This window comes from Venturia canescens, chromosome 6 (assembly GCF_019457755.1).
Source record: "Venturia canescens isolate UGA chromosome 6, ASM1945775v1, whole genome shotgun sequence".
Classification (NCBI taxonomy): domain Eukaryota; kingdom Metazoa; phylum Arthropoda; class Insecta; order Hymenoptera; family Ichneumonidae; genus Venturia; species Venturia canescens.
In genome coordinates, this window is record NC_057426.1 from 6,676,987 (window position 1) to 6,703,341 (window position 26,355).

The 26,355-nt window shown below is 40.6% G+C and overlaps 1 protein-coding gene across 1 annotated transcript in view; it reads left to right on the forward strand.

The window, feature by feature from the left end:
* Positions 1-26,355, forward strand: part of LOC122412365 (fibrillin-1-like) — a 92,066-nt gene that overhangs the window by 60,822 nt on the left and 4,889 nt on the right. Inside the window, exons 9-21 of the mRNA XM_043421833.1 lie at positions 71-3,685; positions 3,809-4,351; positions 4,499-4,618; positions 4,724-4,829; positions 5,012-5,222; positions 5,655-5,847; positions 6,667-6,799; positions 7,134-7,270; positions 10,276-10,415; positions 13,278-13,380; positions 13,800-13,825; positions 15,274-15,345; positions 15,565-15,757. Of these exons, the coding sequence (XP_043277768.1) occupies positions 71-3,685; positions 3,809-4,351; positions 4,499-4,618; positions 4,724-4,829; positions 5,012-5,222; positions 5,655-5,847; positions 6,667-6,799; positions 7,134-7,270; positions 10,276-10,415; positions 13,278-13,380; positions 13,800-13,825; positions 15,274-15,345; positions 15,565-15,757 (5,592 nt within the window). The remainder of the gene's footprint in view (positions 1-70; positions 3,686-3,808; positions 4,352-4,498; positions 4,619-4,723; positions 4,830-5,011; positions 5,223-5,654; positions 5,848-6,666; positions 6,800-7,133; positions 7,271-10,275; positions 10,416-13,277; positions 13,381-13,799; positions 13,826-15,273; positions 15,346-15,564; positions 15,758-26,355) is intronic.

The following is a 26,355-nucleotide window of genomic DNA, read 5'->3' on the forward strand; positions in this document are numbered from 1 at the left end:
TAGTTACAGAGTTTTCTGAAACATTTGGTATTCATATAAACTCATTATTTTCCATCATTTTTTTTAACAGACATAAATGAATGTGAGGCTGATGAGGCAGGTCGATTTCACGGTTGTGACCACGACTGCGTTAACGAACCTGGCGGCTATCATTGCAGCTGTAGACCGGGATACATCATACAAAAAGACGGTGCTACTTGCCAGGACGTCGACGAGTGTACTCAAGATTCTTCAATTTGTTCACATATTTGTACGAATACGGAAGGTTCGTACGAGTGTCAGTGCCAACGACATTACATTTTGCGAGATGACAAGAGGACTTGTGAGAAGATCGAATACACCGTCACTTGTTCGGAGTTAGAACGTCCTTGCTCTCACGATTGCCAAGACACTGATTCTGGACCAATCTGCAAGTGCAGTTTTGGATATGAGCTTGCTGCGGACGGTAGAACTTGTCAAGATGTTGACGAGTGTTTTAAGAACTCGACCTCGTGTTCCCATATTTGCAAGAACACCGAGGGTTCCTACGAGTGTCAATGTCCTGCGGATTACACCCTGAAAGGGGATAACAGAACTTGTCAAATAGTGAAAACTAGTTGCGCCAACATGCAGCCTCCGTGCTCACGTTACTGCGAAGACTCGGACAGTGGGCCAACCTGCAATTGTGAATCGGGCTTTGAGCTTACCCAGGATGGAAAGAACTGCCAGGACGTGGACGAATGCGCCACCTATGCCAGCAGGTGTTCTCATGATTGTAGAAATACATTAGGCTCCTACGAGTGCCGATGTCCCTCAGACTACGTTCTGCAGGAGGATAAAAAAACTTGCCAGAAAATTGAGCCACCGATAAAGTGTTCGAATCTTGAGCCTCCGTGCTCCCAAGATTGTGAGGATACCGAAAGTGGACCAGTTTGTAAATGTAGGTCCGGTTACGAGGCATCTGAAAATGGGAGCTGCCAGGATGTTGACGAATGTAGCAAGAATTCCACCATTTGTTCATATACTTGCAAAAACATTGAGGGCTCTTACGAGTGCCAATGTCCTCATGGTTTTATCCTCAAGCCAGACAGCAGGAATTGTGAAGAAAGCCAAGAAATGATTACCTGCTCGGTACTAGAGCCGCCTTGCTCTCATCGCTGTGAAGAAGGAGTCACTGGACCAGAATGCAAGTGCCTTGATGGATATGAACTCGACGATAGTGGCAGAACGTGTAACGACGTTGATGAATGTGCCCGAGGTGCTTGTTCGCACGGCTGTATTAATCTTGAAGGAAGTTTCGTGTGCTCATGTCCTCACGGTTTGGACTTAATCGACAACGAGAGGTTCAATTGTACCGACGTGGATGAATGCGCGTTGAAGAATCACGATTGCGAACAAGAGTGCGTCAATGTTCACGGTACGTACAAGTGCGCTTGCCACCGAGGATTTCTTCTTAGCGGAAACGGTAAAACGTGCGACGACGTGGATGAGTGCGCGAACGACGAGCACGCCTGTTCACACGATTGCGTTAATAATCTTGGAAGCTACCGCTGCGAGTGTCCGGAAGGTGCAAAGTTGCTAAGCGACGGTCTAACCTGCGAAGACGTCGGATGTGACGACGGCCTGGAGCTGGATGAGGACGGTGATTGTGAGGACATTGACGAATGTGCAGAGGGAAGCCACAAATGCTCGCATCGATGCGTCAACGAATATGGGAAATACAGTTGCGCATGTCCCGAAGGATTCCGAATAGATGACACAGGTTTTATCTGCGTGACTGTAGATCCATGCGCGACGTCTACGAACAATTGCAGTCTTGGAAACCCCTGTGACATAGCTAATAATGGTTGCTCGCATACTTGTGAGCATGACGGTAATCAAACGCGCTGCGGATGTCCAGAAGGCTATGAAATATCGGAGGAAGATGAAAAAAATTGCAAAGACGTGGACGAGTGTGCTGAAGGTCTCAACGAGTGTTCGCACGGTTGCACGAACATTGATGGATCCTACATTTGCCAGTGTCCCGAGGGGCACGAGTTGCAAGCAGATGAGAAAAACTGTCGGGATATCGACGAGTGCACCGGGGACGGTCATGGCTGTTCACACGAGTGTGTGAATTTTGCGGGTGGTTACTGGTGTAATTGTCCAGAAACACTGGCACTTGACCGAAACAATAAAACCTGTCGGGATATCGACGAGTGCACTCTCGGTCGTCACAATTGTTCCCATCACTGTGTCAATATTTTCGATGGCTACAAGTGCGAATGTCCTCTTAAATTTCGTTTAAAAATTGATGGTTTAAACTGCGAAGAATCTTCTCATGGTTGCGGCTCCGGTTTTCTTCTCTCTCTCAAGGATAACGTTACCTGCGAAGATATTGACGAATGCACCAATGCCAATGAAGTCGAACAAACTTGCTCTCATATTTGCGTAAATACCCCCGGTAGTTTCCACTGCGAGTGTCCCCCGGGATATAGGATAGCGAGCGATAATAAATCTTGCGAAGACGTGAATGAATGTGTCGTTGACAATGGTGGGTGTTCTCATTTGTGTGCGAATACCGAAGGCGGAGTCGAGTGTGCGTGCCCCGATGGCCACAGACTCCTGGTGGACGACGGCAAGACCTGCGTCGAGATCGATGAATGTCTGATCGACAATGGTGGATGTTCACACGGTTGCCTGTACGATAATGGCACGATAATCTGTACTTGCCCAGGTGGAATGTTCCTCGATGATAAAGATGAGACTCGGTGTGTTCACAAGAACATTTGTTCTGAAAATAACGGTGGCTGTTCACACATTTGCAACCATTTCAATGGGACCGTCTCGTGTGCTTGTCCAAGCGGAATGCTGCTGTCGAAGAGCGATGAAACACTCTGTATTTCGGATAATCCTTGTCTCAACAATAACGGCAATTGTTCCCACGCTTGCAGCTTTTTAAACGGTAGAAAATCCTGTGAGTGTCCTGAGGGATACCAAATATCTCACACGGACAATGTCACTTGCCTCGATACGGACGAATGTGCCGATGACCTTGACGATTGTGAGGGCACGTGTGTAAACAGTATTGGGAGTTATACCTGCACGTGTCCAACCGGCTTTGCGATCAATGCTGCCGACCAAGTGTCTTGCGACGATGTTAACGAATGTTTGGTCGATAATGGCAAGTGTTCGGATACTTGCGTCAACACACTAGGATCATTCCACTGCGCTTGTCCATTCGGTATTCTGGACACTGATAATTCCACGTGCATCAGCCCGAATCCCTGTAAACAGGACAATGGCAACTGCTCGCACTCTTGTCACTACGATGACGTTCAAGGGGAAGCTAAATGCTCGTGTCCTGTTGGCTTCAGACTCTTGTGGGATGGAAAAACCTGTGAAGATATCAATGAATGCGAAGAGTTCGAGAATGACATTGATACAGGCTGTTCGCACTCGTGTGTCAATCTCGAAGGCAGCTATCGATGCGATTGTCCATCCGGCCATATTTTACTTCCAGAAAATATGAGAACCTGTGTCGATATCAACGAATGCTTGTCCAGTGAGCACAATTGTTCTCATGGATGTCTCAACTTGCTAGGAAGTTACATATGCACTTGTTACGTCGGTCATTATCTCCATTCAGATGGTAAAATGTGCGAGGACATTGACGAATGTCAAGAACGCAATGGTGGCTGTTCCCACGAGTGCACTAACACCAAAGGTGGGCACTTCTGCTCCTGTCCAATCGGTCTCGAGCTATCGCGAGATCAAAGAGTTTGCATAGACGTGGACGAATGTGACAGAGGGATTGCCAATTGTTCCCATGATTGTTTGAACATTCTAGGCTCCTGGAAATGCGTTTGTCCTGACGGACACATACTTGGAAATGACTCACAAACGTGTGTGCAGGTGGAGCAATGTGACATCGATAACGGTGGATGTTCACACGCCTGTTTCAACGTACCGATCGGCGTGAGGTGCAGTTGCCCAATGGGACTTCGCTTGAGTGACGACAACAAGACTTGCGAAGATTTGAACGAGTGTCTCGACGATAATGGTGGATGTGCACATCAGTGCATCAACACCGAAGGTTCTTACAGATGCGAGTGTTCCTCCGGTTACGTTCTCGAGAACAAAACCTGCCGGTTGGAAGATCCTTGCAACCGAAATAACGGAGGATGCGAACAGTTGTGCCAAAACCACGAAGGCGATGCTCTATGCTCCTGTTTGGAAGGATATCGCGTCGATGATATGAATAATTCAAGATGTTCTGACATAGATGAATGTGAAGGTACTCACAAATGCGAACATTTTTGTCTGAACACCGTTGGATCTCATAATTGTATGTGTCGACCAGGTTTTCAATTGGTAAACTCTTCGTGCATTGGTGAGTTCCCACGATAACATTTTTTCTTAGTCCACAAATGTGATAGTTTTTTCGCCATTATTTTTCCTGCATTACTCCATCACACTGTGTTCTTTTTCTTTGTTGCTTGTCGTTCCTCGCCTCGCTCTTTTTCCACCTCGTGGATAGACATCGACGAATGCACGAGTTCAAAGGTCTGTAGTGCGGCCAGCACATGCATTAATACGCATGGAAGCTATCGTTGCGAGTGCGAGAAAGGTTTTTCATCCCACGGAGACGATTGTATCGGTGAGAACAAATTTACATGAACGAGGGGAGAGAGAAACAGGGTAGCATGAATCTGTCACTTTATCACCGTCAAATGATGCCGTGTTTCACGGGGGTTTGGTACAGATGTGGACGAGTGTACGTGGAACAACGGCGGGTGCAGTCACACTTGCAGGAACACCTTGGGCTCGTACATGTGTCTTTGCCCTGCAGGTTTCGCTCTAAATCCGAGGTGAGTTTTGAGCAACGTTTTGCGCTTGTTAGTACGTACTCGTGTTCCAAATCGAAGAACAAAAATAGGAGAAACACGAAAATTTAGCATGGAAGAGGCTGCGCGCATGTTTGAAATTAGAGAATTGCAATTCGGCTCGAAAAGTTTGGAAAAGTGGAAATGTCGCTTACGCGTTTTTGTAGAAACGCGAGCCAGTGCCAGGACGTAAACGAGTGCTTGACTCTCAAGGGAGGGGGTTGCAACGGTGACTGCGTTAACACACAGGGGAGTTACTATTGTGTATGCGCCGACGATTTAACGTTGGCTCCCGACGAGAGAACTTGCGTTTCACCCTGGAATGAAGCTACTGGTGTTAGCAGGTGCAGCCCACTGAAACCGCCTGCTCACGGTGAGGTGAGAATTATCATTTAATCGCCTCGGATTATATTTGCGCTAACGATCACATTTAACGAGGCACCAAATGACAAAGTAAACGCTTCCCTCTAATTATCCTGTGAATGGTACAATAGAGGGCGTGTGAATCTTCAATTACTCTGGGAATTAATTATTTCTGCTGAATTACAAACGAAAAAAATTTTAAAACTAAAATCCTCTTTCCATTCGAGATTTTTTAAAAGCGCACTCGATGCTGTTTATTGTAGTTTACTGTTGAATCATAAACGTTCCAAGGTAGATAATTGGACAGCAATTTCGAATAGCAATGAGAAAAAGATGAAATAAACAAACAATTAATATCAAATGTAGTGAGCACCCACGAATCTTTCATTGATGTTTGATATTTATTGTTGTGCTCGTTAACTCTCGTGTGAAAACAAAAAAACGTAGATTAGATGTCCGGGATATTCTTCCGCTGCTGTGGATTATCCTCACGGTGCCAGATGTTACGTGCGTTGTCATCGTGAATACAGACTCGAGGGTGCACACACCAGGCATTGTACGTCAAGTGGAAAATGGAACGGACGTGAGCCCGTGTGTGCTCAAGAAACAGGTCTCACTACGGAGCGTCGTTATTACACTGGTAATCGTCATTATTATTGTTATTATTAACACTGTACACACTTATTCTCAAACGCAACTTGAGCAAGTGCAACTAGAGAATGAATCTCACATTTCAAGGCGAATTATTTATTCTCCGTACTTGTTTTTCTATCGGACGTATAACGTTCTCTAAAAATACAAAGTAAAACATCCGGGTTTGTCCTTTTTACGTTTAATTACCCTCAGAGCCAGGGTGGCGGGGATTAAAGACGTTTTAATAATGGCGAACTCTCGGTTTCGTGTTGAATATGGCTGCCGTGCAGGGGGATGATGGCAGCGAGAGTTAACGAGGCAATACTTTAACGTCAGAGGACCTTAACGAGTTTAAAGGTGCTCGCTTAGATCGTTTTGTATTATTTTCCTTCTGTACTTTTACTCTCGGCTCTTCATCTCATTCACCGTCCATCTTCATCTCTTTGCCCCTTCCCCCTCTCTTGCTCGCTTTGTCTTTCTTTCTCACTCTCACTCCTTCCTTTTTCTCTCTCCACCCATGTCTGGAATTTCACTCTTGCGCAATTTTTCTACCGCTGAAAAGCTCCCAAGCCGTATCTCATTCGTGGTTACTTCTGACTTTTCTTTCGACTCGCACGAGTACCAATGCCGCTCTTATAATGCGAACATGTTGTCTCTGAGAAGCAAGAGTCAGCGTCGTCCAGTTTTATCTTTTCGTAAATTTCACGTTTGCCATTATCGTGCTAAAGAATGTACGGGATAGAAGTGAGTAATGCTACTTCGTGATCAACCTTTATGTTCTCATATATACCCACTGTGAATTGGATTCTTTTTGTCACCCTTGCAGGATCCATAGATGTCGCAACCGCACCCAGACCGTTTGTCAGATGTCCAGCGGACGTGGATGCTGAACTTCCGGCTGGTGCCAGTACTACCAGAGTGTCTTTTCCACAACCGAAGTCCAATATGGATTGGTGGAGGTGAAAATAATGTTCTTTCTTGTGGAAATACAATATTTGAGAATCCATTCATTCGTTGGCGTCTGTTGATTACATTTTTCACGATATATTCAACTCTTATTTGAAAATTATATTATAAAGATAAAAAATATCTTAACATCTCCTTCCGGTTTTACTTTTTTATCTCCACCTCAATTCCACTTGAACTTTGAGTCGTCGACTTGGCTCTCGAGATAAATTTATTAATTTATTCTCCGCTTCGGGAGTGGCGAACTAATTCAGAGAACAGGCAATTTGTATTTCTCGTACAGAACAAAAAAGACACGATTGTCCTTTATCGTTGACTTTTTTTTAGATACGTGGACTCCTCACCCCCGTGGGGTAAGAAATTGCAAGCGGATTTGCCATCAGGCACGTCGATCGTCACCTTCACCGCCAGATCGCCTATCTCCAATCACACGAGCTCGTGTCGCATAGTGATTCGCGTTCGAGGTAAGAGTCATCCACATGGACCCCACGCGATTATTCTCCATCTTTCGTTTCTCGTCGTGTATACGGGCGGGCAACAAGGGGGGAAAGGACATTGCGATTGCTCGTGACAGGCCCTGTGTCCCAACTCCAAAAGGACAAACAAAACTTCAGAGTCAGGGATCGGTACACATGAGCGACTTTCAACAAAACTGAGTAACATGTGGCCATGTCTTTTCATTATTACAAACAAGATCTACGATTATAGCAATGCTCTTTAAGAAACATTTATTTCATCCTGAATGGAATGATTTATTAGAAAATGAAGAGTGTGGGGACACTAATTTGTATGTATTTTAGGTTTTTCACTGATTGCTTCACTTACATATTTTTGAGAAGTCCGAAAGCATGCTCTTTCCAAAAAAAATCAGAAAACTGAATACAATCAACCGTGCATGAAGAATATTCATGAATAGACAAAAGGTTTTTAGGTAACAATTTTTCAAGAATATTTTGAGAACTCACATTTATCCAGAGAATATTTGCAACTTTTTTATCTGCAGAATAATGTTTTGATAATGGAAGTAGTAAAACGTGGTTATGGACAATCGACAAAAAGTCAAAGTCCAATAGTGTTCGAAAATATTTTCAAGATTCATGCATTGGCGAGAACAGGCAAGTATAAGTGCAATGACACATACATTAAGAGGATCAAAAATACATTTTTTTCCCATTTACATTCTTCTCCCATAATCTTGCCATCACACTTTTATCTGATGTCTTATTTATCAACCTCTCGTTGTCGAATATTTCGTCCTCATCCTCTTAATGTTAACCTTCTTACCTCCCTTTTCTCTTCAGTCGAAGGGGAAAAGAATTGGTCAAATTCTGCTCATCATTCTGTATCATCAATCACCTGTGACTTCCTTGAGCGGATATTTCTGACAATGGTGCCGCTGTCGATCACATTTGTACTGTTGGATTACAATATTCACGCCCATCAGCTTTATGAGTCAGTGACATTCGCAGGACCTTTTTTCACCGTTACGAGTCGTTATATTAAGCACAATGAAAATCTATTCGCTTTGATTGCGACTCAAAAAAAAAAAAAAGAATTTGAGAAGACCCACGTAGAATTTTTATGTGCTAAAAGTGAATACAGCCAGCTCGGAGCTCTGCAGTTCATCAAAGGTTTCGACGAGACTCGTCGAATTAAATATTCCTTTCTCAGATAAAAGTTCATCAATTTCCTACGATGAAAATGTTATGAATTCACGAATCACTGATCTTTGATAACTAAAATAAATGTAAGTTAGATACACAGTAATTGATGTTCGAACGTTTTTACAAAAAATCATTGAGAAGTTTTTAATTTATTGGGTAACTTTTGAGTTTGAAGATTTATTATGAAATGTTAATTTCCTGTTTCTATTAACTTTTGATCTTTTGCTTGAATTCTCCTGTAGACTTTATACAGGTCAGAAGAGTTCAAGGGAGTTAAACGTGCTCGAAGATTTATTTTCATCTTCCTTTTCCGAATGTTCTCTCCCTTTTTTCTTAATGTTTTTTTCCCTGCTGATGATAATTTTCTTGTAATCATTTCGACCCGATTCGTCAGAAGTGGCCGAGGGAACATCGATGTAGAAAATCTGTAACTACGAATAATTTGTGTTACTTCAGCAAATTCTAATTGCACTCAGTTAGTCCGCGTCAGGTACTTCAACGGCCCAATATTTTGTAGCAAATTATACGCCAAATTAAATTAGCGTTGAGTAAATTTTGCTAATTACCACACACTGATGAATTAAATTTTTTTTGCCTGTCGTTTGGGTTAGTGAGAGTAAGAAAAATTGAGAAAAAGATCATTTTGATACAAAAATTGGTTCTGCTGACTAACGCATTTAAAATGAATAAATTTTCATTAAACACACACTGAAAAAAAGATTGGTAAATTCAACTCACCAAATGCGATAAATGAAAATGTGTAAAAATTGATCAAATTTACTTAAACCTGCACACGTAATAGTTGATCTAGTAAAACCGCTTTGGTTAATGTAACTATTAGTTCTGTCAATTAATTACTTCGTATTTTTTCAATCCAATCACATTTCGATCGTTACATCCAATTTTTTTTTGCTGATGAAGCGCAATAATATTCCAGCACTCCGTACATTTGATTTCGCTCTCTTTGTTTCTTGAATATCAAGGAAATTTCGCTTCATTCCATTCGCAAAGCCCAAACGTTTGTCATAAGAACAATTTGGCTCAGTGAAACGTTTAGGACTGCGTTGTTAATGAACTTCTTTCAACGCCAAAAGTCGTTGATTTTTGTGCGTTTCTACACAGAAAGTTGTTAATTTTGAACGGATGGCAGAAAACTAGAGCTCGAGCAGTAAGATTAGATTAAATGCGTCCATCAAGTAACTCCGTGTTGATTCGCTGCAAGGTCTTTTCAGCATTTGTGTTCCCTCAACATCGTTCAAGATAATTTTTCTTCTTTCGCCTTCTCTTCTTTGGCGAGTGCTCAATCGAGAGTAGAGCGAAGTTGGAGTCAGTGTAAAGCTTCGTGGATTAAGCTCGCTGCCTCATTCTCCGAAGAAGGGAGAGGGAAAGGTGGCCAGAGTGCAGGTTAATTACTCATTCGACGAGTACGTAACTAGGGTTGAGGCAAGTTCGCCCAAATGGATTCACAAGCCAATGCGATTATAGGAAACAAACTCTCACGGTAATCCTGAGTAAAGCGGATAGGGCATACTGTTTTAACAGTGTGCATCGTGAAGAGAAGTCAAGGACCTTGATGGGGTTGTTACCTTCGTAGTGAGAAACTCCAATACCTTTCAGCCTTAATTATCCAGCCCTCCTTCGGATGGTAGCACGTTGGCACAGTCTGTTCATCTTTGATGTGAGCCTTGTACCAGAACTATATTCGCATGTCGACACGAACACAAATAACCTGTATACTGATAAATTAAATAGAGTTAAATTTGCTGTACGTTAATTCGGTCAATTTATTTTTCACGTGTATGCAGACGCCCAGAATCCGAGGGTCTTCACGTGTCCAACATCGTTCGAGGTGAGGCTCAACAACGGCGAGCGGAGTCGTCTCATTTTCTGGCAAGAGCCAACTTTCACCGACAACGTCAGAGTCGAGAAAGTTTGGAAGTCCAGGGTGAGTTTTCCTACGGTCAATGGGTCTACCATACTCTCACGCATTTTCGGAGGTAGATCCCTATTTTAGGATCGTCCTACAGTATTAGCAGCATGCTTTTGTTGACGTTTTTTTCCTTAGTTTCAATGGAAACTGACAAAGCTACAACGGAATTTTGTTTTGATAACTCTCGTTAAGCCATGTTCAAACTTTTTTGAAGGTTTCGCTGCGGATACTTGAATTACGGATTCTCCTCGGTGTTACCACGATTCCAATCACTCATCACACGCGTTTAGGTCTATTGAAGCAGAGCACATCGAAAGCTTGGCAAACTCTTTAAGGCATTCAGAGAAAATATGCACAGTCGCTTCGCTAACTGAAGTTTTCAAGCAGGCTTCGCGTCTTATAACCAATAAGAGAGTTGATTGACTCATTGATGTGCTGGAGTATGTTTAACTCGAGGGAAAACGACTTAGTTAAGGAAAAAGTTTGATGGGGTAAGAAAGTGTGGGGAAACTCCGATAAAGCTCGATAACGGCTTGGATGAAGTGATGACACAGCTTCAAAACTTGTGATGAGCTTGTGGATATTTTGGAAAATTTAATGCTCCGAATGACGTCGCAAAAAAGTGGATAAGACTCAACACTCTAGGGTTTCGAGGAGAAGTGCTTGGGAGTAAAAAGTTGGTGGATGGGTGGTAACTCCATAGAACGTTAGGGAAAACGATGTCTGAGTGAATCCGGTAGACAAGCCCTGAAGCTCACTGAAGAGGAATGGGAAAAAGTAGGGATGAAGCGGGAGCACTTCGTTGGGCTATTTATCCCTGTGGACAGGTCGAGGGCCAAGTAAACGGTCGGAAAGCCGAGAGATCTTGTTTATGGGACGGCGATTATCGTTTGTTCACTGTTGAGAGCACCAAACTGCTAAGATTCACACACAGGAACAAGCCACTCGCTCGTTCACTCGAAGCAACATCCCCCGTCTAGGACGAGGGAGGAGAAAGCTCGTGACAAAATGGCGAACGTTGTAAAAGCACCGTAGCTCGTGCAATATCGTCTCTCTAATAGATTTTCTATCCATCTCCTTCCATTTTACGCTCAAAGTGCTATTTGTCTTCATACTCTCCCTCGGACAACCGGAAACTTCCTTTTAGTCTCTTACAACGGCACGAATGTACCCCGTGATCCATTGAAAACTGTTGTTCTCAAAGTTATTAACATTTAAGATGCGAGTCGGTGAAATTATTGAATTCTAAGTAAGTCAACGATCTGAGGTTACTCAATATCCAGACAAAACTGTCGATTGACTTTGTGATTGCCATTTTTTGGCATTTGTCGAACTGCATTTTCCTAATGTTCAACTTAAGAGTCTCCAGAATAACGAGACTAGATAATTATGCAGAAGTGGAGCACCATCTTAAAACGACTCCAATTTTTTAAATAATACATCTCATGAATCAGTAATGATGCAACATGCAATATTATGGCGAGGGAGAACCTCCAACAGCATAAAAAAAAATTAAAAAGTTATAATATTGAATGGCAGGCATGAGAAAAAACGTTATTCCGAGAATCACCATTTTTTAATGAAACGTTGCCTGTTTCGTTGGAAACACGAAAAAAGTTAGCATACGTTTGAGATTTTCATTCAATTTATTCTACGCAGTTCAAGCTTTTTCAAGATCCCATTTCGTGTATGAGCGTCCTCAACCGTATTAAGAGAATTCTCTCAGAGGCAGATTTGAACTGGAATTCTTGGAACACTTGGGGAAAAATCTTAGCAATCAACGTGAGCAGTATGTTTCTTGGTACATCGTTTCTTTTCGAGACATTCCTAGGAAAAATATTTCCACATATGACATGACGCTATTTCCTGAATCTAGTTATCATAAAAACAATGCAATTTTAGTTTTGTGCATAACGAGTGAATTTCTCGATACTTCCTATCTACTTGAATTCCCCTTCAGATTAATCAGAATATTAATTTCACAAGACCTTAAAAAATACATCGAAAGAGAAAGTTCCAACGAATCCTCATATGCGAAAATTAAAATTTTCTACAGTCATGATCAATGGTGGCAGATGATCCTTCACTTATCCTCATTGATATTCACGTCCAGTACTAGATCGAGTGAGTGAGTTTGGACCCAGAACAATGGACTGATTTGCACGTACCTTCACTTCAGTATATTATCCAAATGAAGAGCGATCTCTTTGTTCGAAAAACTTCAATAATTTCTAGGAGAAGCCTTAATCAGTTTTTACTTCGCATCATATCATTTTTTGGCACATCATTAAATGGAGCCTCAAACAATGATGTTGGATCTAATAAAGTATTTCTGTCTGAACAAACAAACAAGTGGATCTTGAATTAACGAATTTTTTCAACAAATAAAGAATCATTCCATTTATCTAATAAACTGTATTTGAAAAACCTTCGGTGAATTAAGTAATGAGCTATCGCGCACCATACAAAATGATGAAGCATCGAGACATCATAAAATCCCGTTAATATAGGAGCCTCGTAAATCATTTCATAGGGAAGTCAAGATTAATTAAAATAAAAATGATTAATAGCTTCGGAGTTTTAAATTTCATTCGTTCTCCTTCGAAACTCGACACAGCATTCCGGACAAATGAAGACAGTTTATAAATTATTTTCAACCGTTATTGCAAAGCCTTTGAGCCGATTGCTTGGTTTCGTCGCAACACAAATCCTGTAATCTTTTGAGAGTTTGGGTAGCCAGCGAGTCGAGAGTATTTGCAAAAATCCTTTGTACGTCGGTTTTCATGAGTTGAAGGATTACATACGCACAGCATAATTCGCAGTGTCGTCCATTTACTATTCTCTTTGAGTGGCTATGCTTTTTCAAACGCTTTTCAGGAACCGGGACAGCTCATGTATCCAGGGGTTCACAACGTACGATACATCGCCTCTGATGCCGCAGGCAATCGCGCCGAGTGCCATTTCTCCGTACGCGTACGAGGTAAAGTGATTTTTCAAATAAGTCAATGTTCCAACGATTTTTATTTTTTTACAACAATGCTTTTGTATATCACGTTTATTTTATCATTTGCGGAAGCGAAACTTAAAGCTGTAGCGATCGTGGTAGTCAAAAACTCACGAACCTAATGCTTTGGAGAAACATTCTTTTTCGTTGTTCATCCACTCGCGAAAACGATGTTCCAAGAGTCTTTGCATTTGAGATTGAAAAAAGCTCATCTTGATTCGTGCTAGAACTAAATTTAAAAAAAATCGTTTCGGTTGACGATTTATTGAAAGTGACTCGATGTAATTATTCAAATTCGCGAAAAGCATGGTTGCTTACTCGTTATCGCCATGAACTCATCGTTTATACCAATCTGTCGTATTTATCTCGAGTGTCAACTCTGTTTTTGCTTGCAGAGCCCGAGCGTCTACAGGATTCCGAGGTAAGTGGTAACGTATCGTCGTCGCAGGGATTTCGAGGCAGAGTTAAGAGTTTCACCGACAAATTCTATAGCCTTGCGTGCCACACGTGCTCGGGGAGGAGGAAGATGCGGTTGCAGCATCCGAAAAGCTTTTGCGAATCCGCTAACAAATGTTTCTTATACTTCCTGGCTGCGGGAACTCGTGACATAAGAGTCATGAGACTTTAACACGTAGCACGATTTTTCTACGAATTTTTCAAAACTCTATCAGCTCCGAGAGTTCAACTTTTCACAATGGATGGTTGAAAGTTTTTTAAATTCGTTCTTATTATTTCGTCGCAATTTATAATTGCAGAGTGTATATTAATCGAGTCACTGTAATTATTACGTTTCGAGTTTCTGAAAAAGTTTCAAGCTCGATCCTAAATTTCTGGTATCGTGGGTGCCCGAGCATTCAAATTATTTCTTATTCTTTTTTTGATGAAAAAAAATCGTCCTCTAGCAAGTTTTATAAAAATTTGGAGTGCTTCGAATGTGTGAGGTTGGGAAACCGACGATTCGTAAAGAGGGTCAGGAGAGAGAGGGAGAGTGAAATTAAAGTTGAAATAATGCCTCGAACTTTATGTGATACTCTCACAAAAAGTTATTCCTTGCCAAAGGCTACCGAGAAAAGTATCTCAGAGTGCCTTAGACTCGAGAACTACTGTGGGTATCAAATTCCACGCATATGAGATGCTTCATGCAGAACAGTTATTCACTCCAATAGTTGGTCAGATTTTTATTTCCCTTTTCATTTCTTGAATAATGAATAAATTTCATTTATTTATTTTTTTTTGTGAAGCGTAATGATAGTCACATAACATTAAACGAACCAAAATATTTGGTCATATTGAAACGATAAAACTGGACACTGGAGCAGTAGGAATTTTAGCCCCATTTTTGATGTTTCATTTGCTTGTTTCGTTTCGACGATGCAAACGAATGACTCCTTCACACGAATTGAATTGGTATCAACTTTTTTCCGGAAATGATGTCCATTCGACTTGAAATATCCTGTGTATGCATACACGTGTAGAAAATTGGCATGGAGTCGGAGAGAGCGGCCACTCTATTCGCCCTTTCGCTCTGGGCTGTAGTTTTTGTCACTTTTTTGTATTGAGTAAATCTTCGTTTGAGAGAACACGTCGGGGGTGGATACTGGAAAAAGATCATGTAGACTTTTGGCGCTTGTGAAAGCGACGGGGGCGGGGGGGTAGGTTTTGTAGAGGAAAGAGGGGCGAAGGGGAGGGACCTTTTATCCACAGGGGATTTACGAGAAAAATAGTACTCCAAGCATAGACGTAGGTAGGCATATATACATTGGGAAAAATAAGTTGAAAGAGTTTAAGAGAAAAAAAGGGAAACAAAGAGTTATAACCACGAGGGACAAAAAGAAATTTTATTGAATGATTTTTTTGGTCCCTAAACAGTGGAGGACGGATCGAAGGATGCTGATATGCCCCGGAAGAGCTCCACAAACGATATCAGCCTCGGGATACAGGGTGAGTTATAAAAAGGTGCACGAAGAAAAGTAATGAAATTGCGAATCTCAAAAAGGCAAAAAAGATAAAGCGCTAAGAATAAAATGCAAATTTTATCCCTCGGGTAAAATAACGAAAAAAATCGATTCGCTGGAGATGAATTTTTGCTACAGGAGAAAAAAAGTCAATACATTTTGTACGAGACTGGATAAGGTTTTTTCGTATTTTTTTCTTATTCAGTGGCAAATCCCAAGTGGCTGCTACTTGAGATACACGAGAATTTTCTCCGGGGCGTACGCCCTCCAACGACGATACAACGCGGCTGAGCAACGAGGCGATAAATATCAAGCTGCCAGGGCTGCTTATCACGAGATTCATCCGATTCAACGTGGTCAACATTCGAGCTTTACAAGGACCTATCCCCCCGTCGATTGTAAGCACAACTCTTTTTTTTCTGCTTGCTTAATAACGAGCCTCGAGATATTGTACTTTTGGGAATGTTTTTATTCATAGGATGTAGAATCTTTTCTCATCGTTATAACCTCTTCAATTATGACCTACTCTCGTATGCATTATATCGCGTTATGACCAATCACCACTTTTATCGATGACATCAACAAAATTAGAAAAAACAATGTCCTACCGCAAATCTTCGGAGGCTTTTTTATTCTTATTTTGCTGAGCCACGCTTGTAGATTTGCATGAAATTGTGCTTTGAAATGAAACAAGCATGAATCAGACTCACCTGCTGTCAAAAAATATTGAAAACTCATGAAATTCCTTGGTACGACAACGTTAAAATAACATTCTTGAAAATTGTTTTATTCACGTGATACTGTACGAAGATCGACGTTGCTCCTCCCATTTTTATGTAACAGCTCAAACTTCCTCGATGTTCGTTATTTTAACTGTCCTGTACATGGACAAAGTTTGAAAGATTTCTCAGTGACAACAGAAAGGGGATTTGACCGGATGTTCAATAGAAAAAAAAAAAACATTCGCGATAAGGCTTGGAAAAATGTGACACATTTCCCTGATCGAGTCTCACAAGAGATTACGTGTCGTTGACAGCTTTGACATTTTTGATGAACAGCTTTTCATCCCTGTTACAAATTGGCCTTTATTTTGAGTAACGTCACTCCACGCTTCATGCTTATCTTCACTCAAGCTTCAGTGTCGATATTTACAGCTTTTAATGTTCTCTGATCGATTTGTTTCTCTCATTCACTTCAAAATTTGATCAGGAACAAAATAGTAATTATTCGTTTTCGTGTGATACTTTTTAATTTGACTTTACGTGATTATTGGAAATTCTACTGGAAATATAATAATGCATGAAGGAGAGTGATCCGATGCATAGGTTCAAACTTTGCAGGGCCTTTTTATGATTTTGTGTGCACTCGTGATTACTCCAATGTTTGTGATGCCTCAGAGACTCTGCTGGGAGAGTTAATTAGTGGAAAGAGAAATTATGGTGTGTTATATTGTTCTTGGCAATTTCAATTTCAAAGATTGCTTTTCGAGACTTGGAATTTTTTCATAGTCTACTGCCTTCAAAAATATTTCTTTTCGACTTTTGCGATTTTCGAATAATTTAAAAATTTTCGAATCTCGGAATTTTTTCATAGTTTACTGCCTTCGAAATTTTTTTTTTTCGGTCATTACACTTTTGTCTCATTTGACTCAGAGTCGCATGAAACATGTTTCGAACCCATCTTGAGAGATCATTTTTTCGATTTTTGTGATTTTCGGAAATTTTAAAAATTTTCGAGACTTGGAATTTTTTCATAGTCTATTGCCTTCAAATTTTTTTTTTTTGATTTTCGCGATTTTCAAAAATTTTTGAATCTCGGAATTTTTTTACGCTCTACTGTCTTCGAAAATGTTTTTTTTCGATTTTCGAAAAATTTCCGAATCTCGGAATTTTTTCATGGTCTATTGCCTTCAAAATTTTTTTTTCGATTTTTGCGATTTTCGAAAAATTAAAAAATTTCCGAATCTCGGAATTTTTTCATGGTCTATTGCCTTCAAAATTTTTTTTTCGATTTTTGCGATTTTCGAAAAATTAAAAAATTTCCGAATCTCGGAATTTTTTCATGGTCTATTGCCTTCAAAATTTTTTTTCCGATTTTTGCGATTTTCGAAAAATAAAAAATTTTCCAATCTCGGAATTTTTTCATGGTCTACTGCCTTCAAAAATGTTTTTTTTTCGATTTTTGCGATTTTCGAAAAATAAAAAATTTTCGAATCTCGGAATTTTTTCATAGTCTACTGCCTTCGAAATTTTTTTTTTCGGTCATTACACTTTTGTCTCATTTGACTCAGAGTCGCATGAAACATGTTTCGAACCCATCTTGAGAGATCATTTTTTCGATTTTTGTGATTTTCGGAAATTTTAAAAATTTTCGAGACTTGGAATTTTTTCATAGTCTTCATTGCCTTCAAATTTTTTTTTTTTTGATTTTCGCGATTTTCAAAAATTTTTGAATCTCGGAATTTTTTTACGCTCTACTGTCTTCGAAAAATTTCCGAATCTCGGAATTTTTTCATGGTCTATTGCCTTCAAAATTTTTTTTTCGATTTTTGCGATTTTCGAAAAATTAAAAAATTTCCGAATCTCGGAATTTTTTCATGGTCTATTGCCTTCAAAATTTTTTTTTCGATTTTTTCGATTTTCGAAAAATTAAAAAATTTCCGAATCTCGGAATTTTTTCATGGTCTATTGCCTTCAAAATTTTTTTTTCGATTTTCGAAAAATAAAAAATTTTCCAATCTCGGAATTTTTTCATGGTCTACTGCCTTCAAAAATGTTTTTTTTTCGATTTTTGCGATTTTCGAAAAATAAAAAATTTTCGAATCTCGGAATTTTTTCATAGTCTATTGCCTTCGAAAATTTTTTTTCCGGTCATTACACTTTCGTCTCATTCGACTCAGAATCGCATGAAATATGTTTCGAACCCATCGTGGGAGGTCATTTTTTCAATTTTTGCGATTTTCGAAAAATTTCAAAGTTCAGAGGTCATTACGATTGAATAAATTGAGCATTTTGTTCTGAACTATTGTTCATTCAGGATTACCTGATTGAGAATATTTGATGCTTCGAAACTACAGCAATTTTACCTCTACCTTTTGTCTCTTATTTCGATTGTTATAATCCCCATGCTTTTTGTTAACTGCTCAACTTTTTCGCCGCGTATTTAACTGGCATTAAGGTTGTAGAGGTGGAAAACGACCGATCACGCATAATCGTCTGGGTCCATAGTAATCGTCGCGCCAAGAGAAAAAGTGGTAAGATTGGGAGGGTGAAGTTTTTAAAAGTTTGGAGTTTAACATTGCGAGAGAACACTCGAGAAGTGTAAAAGTCTAGAGGAGCAAACGATTCAAATACGAGACGCTTATACATTGGGGAGGAAAACTAGAATCTCACGTCTGCGTTTTCTTATTCATCCTCTCGAACGAGCTGCAAAGTCTAAAGACCGAAGGTTGAATATACGACAGAATCAAGATCCTTTAAAGTTCAACTCGTACAGCTCCGTCTACGAACAAATGAGGAAAGCGTTTCTCTTTACGTCGTTCTGTGTGATTTTCCAACTGGAGAGAAATGCAGGTTTGAAAATTTGAATCTCAGCTTGTATTCGTCCTTGCAAATCCGTTTGGTGTTAAAAACCTACTGACTTCGATCGTGACTCGTCACGCATTCGCGTGTATGCTGACGATGCTACGATTTTGTGCGCTTCTTCAAAATTTTTTTTTTTTCCGAATACAAAAATCGCATTCATTACTGATTGCGAGGCAGGTCAAGTGAAAATAATTTTCCCCTTACCATCGTTTCAGGCATTAATAAACAAAAGTTCTTTCAAAACAGTAAAATCTTTGTGGACCCAAAAAAATGGTTCGGATTGATATTCCAAACATTTCACCGCACAACACCACATTTGAGTTAAACCAGAATTCTGTTTACCCTGCAAACAAGTAATTGCATTCGGTTTCATTGCGTTTCATATTTAATCGGCGTCTATCTTAACAATTCCATGTCGTAACACGTTTCCTGCAATGGGAAGCGTGAAAGACGAGAGTGATGCACTTTGTTGTCATCAGCTGTCGAGGAGTAATCGTTCCCAGCACTTCATCTCCAAAACGGTGAAATTCGTCGGTAAAACGCTGACGAATGACAGTGCTTGGTGCACATAAGCTCATGGTCATTATTTTCGTGCTATTTTTGACGGGATTCGCAATTCCATATTTTATTTGTTATTTAAAAATTTATCGATCTATGTGTCATGATTGCTCCAAGTATTTCTTTTTTTTCCACAATTTATCATGTTTTTTCAAACACCATTTTTCCCCGGTATTTTTCATAATGAGATACCACAATCCTGTAGAGCTTTTACATATCAGAACAGATCTACCGCATTGGTAGTTTGAGTTTCCACTTGAAGTACAATGGTTTTCATTGTTATGCTGCACGTTCAGATTTCCCTCCAGTAATAATTTTTTCAGTGCCGAGGAGTATAGCCGAGAGTCGGTTTTTACACGTTTCAAAGGATTTAGTAGCACGGAATTGCGTCCGATGAGACTGCATACAGCCCCGTGAGTCAGCGCTGGGTGGTCGTCATTCGAGCACACGTTGCGAACACGGTGCTTATAGGGTACCCAGTTATTCGATGGCATTTGATTTAGCTTGGAAATTCGCAACGCGATACTGAAACGCGAAAACGTACGCGTCAGTTTACAGCACCGTGAAATTCTTGCTCTCGGTCTCTGCGAGTGCAAATTCATCTTCGTTTATCATCGAATTTCCGATGAAAATTTTTCTTCTTTTTGCAATAGTGTGGGCGAAAAAATTCAGTGATTAAGGGCATTGGGAATGAGAAATTTTTAAGGAAACAAAGTTGTCGGTATTGCGTCAATTTCATAATTAATATCGTTGTTTATTTTCCTGTAATGTATTACAAAATTTTCCTCTTCTTCATTCGAATTCATTGCATAAATGTGCACATTCTACGGACGATTATTTACGTGAGTTTTTTTTTCATCGATATCATTCCAGGGAGAAATTCCCATCGAAAATTAGTGGCTGTGAAGTGGAGAGCTGTGGTTTCCGTTGGCAGACCGTTAATCTTCTCAGGCCACTTAATATATTTTGCTCGCATTGTTGAGCTCCCTGCTGTCATTGAATAGAACATTGAATTGACGAATTCATTGGAATCCCATCATTCTGTCGAAAACTTGAAATATTTTTCTCGATACGCTCAATAATTTATTTCGATAACGCAACAAAACGTGTGTCCCATTAAACTTTCGTTTCAGTGTAAAGAAGCTTTATTGCAATATTTAAAATGTCGTTGCTCGAAAAAAAAAATGCGGGCAACAAGATATTAGAATATTTAAACAGAATTTTCATTCCAGTGAAAAGGCTTTTAAAGCTATCAGCGGAGCTTTCACTAAAGACCAAACGCCCCAGTACCGACCGGAAAGTCGAGGCGAACGACGTATTTTCCAGGTCAAACTCTGTGTCGAAAGCAGATATATAGACGAAATCAAGAAATTTGGACTTTCCATTGGCCCCGAATGCGTATATATAAATTAAAATTGGATGAGAGAATAAATTGAGAATAGCGAACTGCGAGTGAGAGAAACGGAACTGAAAATTATGCAAATGCATTTAAATAACCGGATGCTGCATATTTCATTAATTCATCGTCGAGAGAGAAAAGTTCGGAGAATCTTGCAAGAGCGATGTAAAAATGCTGAGATATCCTAAGAGCTTCGGTGAGGAGGTTTCGAGCTCGAAATTTCAAACGGAGCTCAATTTCTATACGTACAGATTTCATCAAATTTTCTTACCATTCTCTCGAGTCCGTACTGGCGCATACAGACACGCAATCATTTCTTTTCGTATGTATGTGCATTACTCTGCGGATGGGGAAGTCAAACGCTGCCGGCTAAAGTCAAACGTGAATTTATAATCCCTCGCAGCTCAATCCCAAATCCGTACCTCGGGCTGTATACGCAGCTCCATCCTTTTTCTACCACTTTTTCTCTCTATTTTTCCTCCTCTCCTATTTCGAGATTCAATTTTCGAGACAACTTTATTGAGAGCTCGTACCTCGAATTTGTATACCGGTATGCAAACTCTGTAGCAATGCGAACCTTCAAACCCTCTGCGCTTTTCCGGTTACAATGTTCTTCTTCCGCGACGCTAGAGACAAGAAAATGGGATACACATCTTCGGTACAAGTGCGTTGCCGGATATGTGAATATCTACTCGTAAGAATTGCTTTAATAGCTTCACAGCTCAATTAAAAATGGCAAACACACATTTTACGGAGACACTTTGAGGACGAGAGTTTAGTTATAACCCGTAGACACTGGTGCAAATTTGCACCCACGAAAATTTCAAGTGTTTAAAACTTCGAAATTCCTTTCTTCAATTTGGCCATTTTTCTGGAATAAAACTTGATTTTTCAATTTTTTAAATTATTTTTCATCGATTATTACGGAATTGTTACTCCTAAAAAGTTTCGTTGTGAGATTAATTCTGTTAATTAAAAATAAAGTTGGTAACTTTTATACGAATTTTTGTGAAATCTCTGCGAATTCGGCTTGGATTTGAAAATTTAACTTCTCCTTGATAACGCGGTTCACCAATTCGTGGGTGTCACTCGATAATATTATCAAATCGTAACGTTTTGAGGGGAAAGGAAAATCGTTTTTTTCGTGACGAAATTGAAAAAATGTGTTGCTGAATGTTTTTTTTTGTAGTACGAGAAATACGAAATCGTACGAAATCGTAAACAGGGACGAAAAATGATTTTTATTTTTTTATTTTCTATACTCTGTGAGGCCTTCGTTGAAGTGGGATGCTTTCGGTTGGTATTTGAAGAGCCCAGGAAAATCGTAATGCTTTTAAAACTGATCCTCTTGCTGACTTTTATAGAAAAAACAGTGAAGTCGGAGTTGTTGAAAAACAGTGCTTGAAGTTTGAACAGCGTTTCGGAAAGAGCGTTGGTGTACTTCAAGGTGTTGCCACTAGATGCGCGGTGTGCAGTTTGGATCTTTGTATGTAGCGGAAATATCGGTCCAAGTGGGCCAAGATGTTGGAGCGAAGAAAATCTCTCGACGAGTTAAGAGAAAAAGCCGTGAGGTTGAACGAGCGTGGTAAAAGCTTGCGAAAAACGTGCTCTACAAGTACCTTTGCACACGCAAACAGAAACACGCACACGAAGGAAGTTTGATATTTATAGAGGATTAAAGAAAAATAATTAAAATTTCTTATCAACTGGCTAAAGTTTGCAATTGATTATAATCTTTATGGAGAGCCCAACAGAGGCCATTAAGCACTGTTCAGCAGTCGATATGGTGAAAATATTGAGTTTTCAAATTAGAGATGAATCATGAGAATAAATAGAATCAAATGGTCCGGCAGTTAACGTGGAAAGAGGGTCCCAATGTTCCTCTAAAACGTCTCCATTCACTCGTCCTTTTCTGTTTCGCAGCAACCGTGAAAAATATGCATACTTTAGTAAGATTTACATGCACCGTGTTTATTTACGAGTAAAATGATGTTTTTTCACAGGAAGAGTAGACGCGATGAAGATGCATCAAAATAGTGGCGATGCTCGTCGTAAGTGCAACGAGATGCACCAACACGCGAAAATGTTTCTTCCCAGCCAATTTGTTTTGCTTTACTTTACGAGATACGAGCAACTGTGAGATAACAATAGAATTTTTCTTCACGGTCGATACTTTTCTCGTCTTTTCGGGGACGCTGCACTACTATAAATACGTTGATGGACGACTGAATTTCATCGCCCTGTTCTAACCCCTTTTCCTTTCTTTTTCCCTCTTTCTCTTGCCTCTTTCACTCTCCTTTAGCTATTTACATCTTTTTATCTCTTCGTGGAAAAAGCTCCATATTTTTTCGTCTCATACGAAGAAATATATCTGCTTGAGGAATTCACGTTGTAGAAGAAAATTCTACGGATCCATAAATTTAGAATCATCCTTCAAGATCCACCGTACATAATGCTCGTGTCCAAGTTCGTATCGGAGCTTTTGAAGAATCGCTCTTCGCGACGAATTTATTCCGGAGAATAAATTTTCGACAGTTTTTGTGTTTATATTTCATTTTATAAGTTTAGTGTATTCAACGTCCATATTCGATAGATTCTTAGTGAAACGCTAAAGAAAGTGAATAAAAGTAGGTTTTGCAAAATTGTGGTCAACGTCCAATCGACAACAATAAAGTTTCGAGTTTTTAAAATTTTCTTCAAATATCAAAGACCTTTTGGAAAAATAAATAAACTGAAGTAGAGCGTTTGTCGTATTCACGTTGCACCATCGATTGTTCGATCGAAACCTGGCGAAGCCCATTTCTGGTATTTGACGGGTATGCTTTTCGACATATTTGAACAAAATTTATCGGTCTGATCGCCGAGCTCGCTTCAAGATTGGCTAACATGTGGCTCGAAGCGAGCATCACGTTTCGTATTGAAAATCCTCGAAGACCGTCAAGATCGGCGGGATGTTGAGCGTTGCAGCCCCAACCCCGTTCGTTTTAACCTTGCAATCGGTACCACCGTTTCTCGTGGAAAGCATCCTCGCACTGGCACTGGTCGTTTTACTGGCCGTACCGCTCATTGCCCACGTGCAACTTCTTCTGGTACGTTCGTTATTTATTTCAAAATAATACACTTTTCTACAAATTCACGTCCCAGTTTCGATCGCTGCAGAATATTCATCGTTCCATTATTCGTGACTCGTAAAATCAGATTTCGTAAAACTCTTTTCGATTCGATTCCTAATGAATGACCCTTGGCTGACAATTGTTTCCAATGGGACTCGAGATCTGACTTGAGAGCGGTGGAAATAAAAGTACGAAACGAAACTCTGATAACTGTCGTTAAACCTCATTGTAAATCGATCTAAAAAATATATACTCGTTTGGCGAATGAAGAAAATATAATCTCGGAGTAACGAAACTTTTCGTCGTATAAATAATATTTCGGAGGTGAATATAAAAATTTTAAAGTAGACGTGACATTCCACCTTCCTGTCGACCTATTTCCGTTTGCAACACTCGAGAAAAAAATTCACATTTTCTATCGATATTTCAATATTCATGTTTCAATGTTTTACTGAGCATATAATAACTTCGTACGTATCTGGATAGCGAAAATCCCGGTGGAGTTAAATCGATCTACCGTTATACAGGCGTGCTACAGTTGAGCTTTGAACTTTTTGAGGGGTCACTTGATAAAAATTCTTTTCAAAGCTCTGGGCGATTAGCCTCAGCGGGAATTTCATTTTTGACGTATCGTTTGACCTCATTACAGGACCGTCATTTGAAATCCGCTCAGATGGGTGTTACGAGCCGTCGTGAGCTCAAGCCCGAAGGTCATAAAGATCATTTGGCACGAACGGTGGTGATGCATTTTCCGTTGCTATGCAAGCTTCAAAAGCGTTCGAATTCCGACTTGAATATCGAGCTTGCATCGATGCGAGCAGCCGCTTCGACTCCAAAGATAAAAAGAAGCCTTGAGAAAATGGACAACGAAACGGAGGACGCAACTTTAATTGGTGATCGCCAAATGATCGAGGCCCAGAAGCACATAGCCAAGAAAACGGATTTGACAAAGCATAAAACTTGCCTCCCGCTGGAGCGTCCCTCGCCTTTCGTAGCAACGAATATGGAACTTCCGATAATCGATATATCGGATTTTGATTACGACGCGTACAGGCACAAACTCATCGAAACGAGCCTGAAAAGACAATACGGCGATCGTCAAGCTCCCGGAGATGTTGTCTTAAATTCCATTCATTTAAACACAATAGGATCCCAGACGGGTATCGAATTGTCCGCGACCTACAGCCACAGTTTGTTTGACTTCATCGAAGAGTATTACGACGCGTCGTCTCAACTGAGTAAAAAAGAAAAGGAGTATCTTCATCCGCTCGATCATTTCCTGACGAAGGGTTTGGCGAGACCGAGCACGGCAGAGCGGTGTACCGAGACTAAGGAATCGAACACGGAATTGGATCAGCTGCCGGAACTGATGGATTTTCATGATCAACCGTCTAATCCCAGCAATTCATTGAGTCTCGTCGAGAGACGTAGATTGCTGGAGGAATCAACGAAAAACCCGTCCAAAATCACTATAAGGTCACGGAGATCGACCTCGTTACCGAGATCCTCTTCGAAAACTTCGGCCACCGTGAGAGCGAATCTTGGACTAAGTGCTCGGAAGTCTTCAACCAGTCCATTGACTCAGCAACTGTATAATCGACAGGAAAATTTCCATTCGAACGAGAACGTCCAATCAAAAGTTTCCGTAGCTCTCGATGACAAACTGGCCGATCGGAGAGCAATCGACGCTTCGATTTCTAGACCTTCTAGAAGTCGCACGTCCCGCAGCATCGACCATAAAATTCCGCAGAACTCTAAATTTCACGAGGCATTGAGGAAACGCGCTTCATCCGTGGCCCGTGGGAAATCCAGCACAGAATCTTTGAGCCCAGGCACCGATCGCGAGGGCAAGGAACCTGCGACTTGCGTTTCGGGGACATCCAGCGAGGCCGGAAGCTACTACTCTTCGAGACCACCTGTTTGCTCGCGAGCTTCGTCCCTGTCGTCGAAGAGTAGAACGGTCGCAAAAGCCCCGAGCCAGACGAGAGATTGGTACGTCGGATCCAAACCGAATTCGTCATTCAACAAAAAATATGCGGATTTCCAGAAAGACAGCAAACCAAAAATCACCAAACAGAAATCACCTGTGAGACCGAAATCGACGGGTGGAACGTTCGACTGGGACGTCCCTGAAACACCGGGTCAGAACTGGTGCAGCCAGGCGCAGCGTTCAGCGATCCGGAAATCTACCGTTCCAACACTTGCGGAAAGACCGAAAACAGTTAATCCTAAACAAGTCGGAAGAGAATCGCCGGAAAGTGGCAGACCCGCTGATACCGTTCTTCACGTAATGGCGAGCGTTGTTGATTTTGAAGTCCCCTGGGACAACCCGAATGATTGCA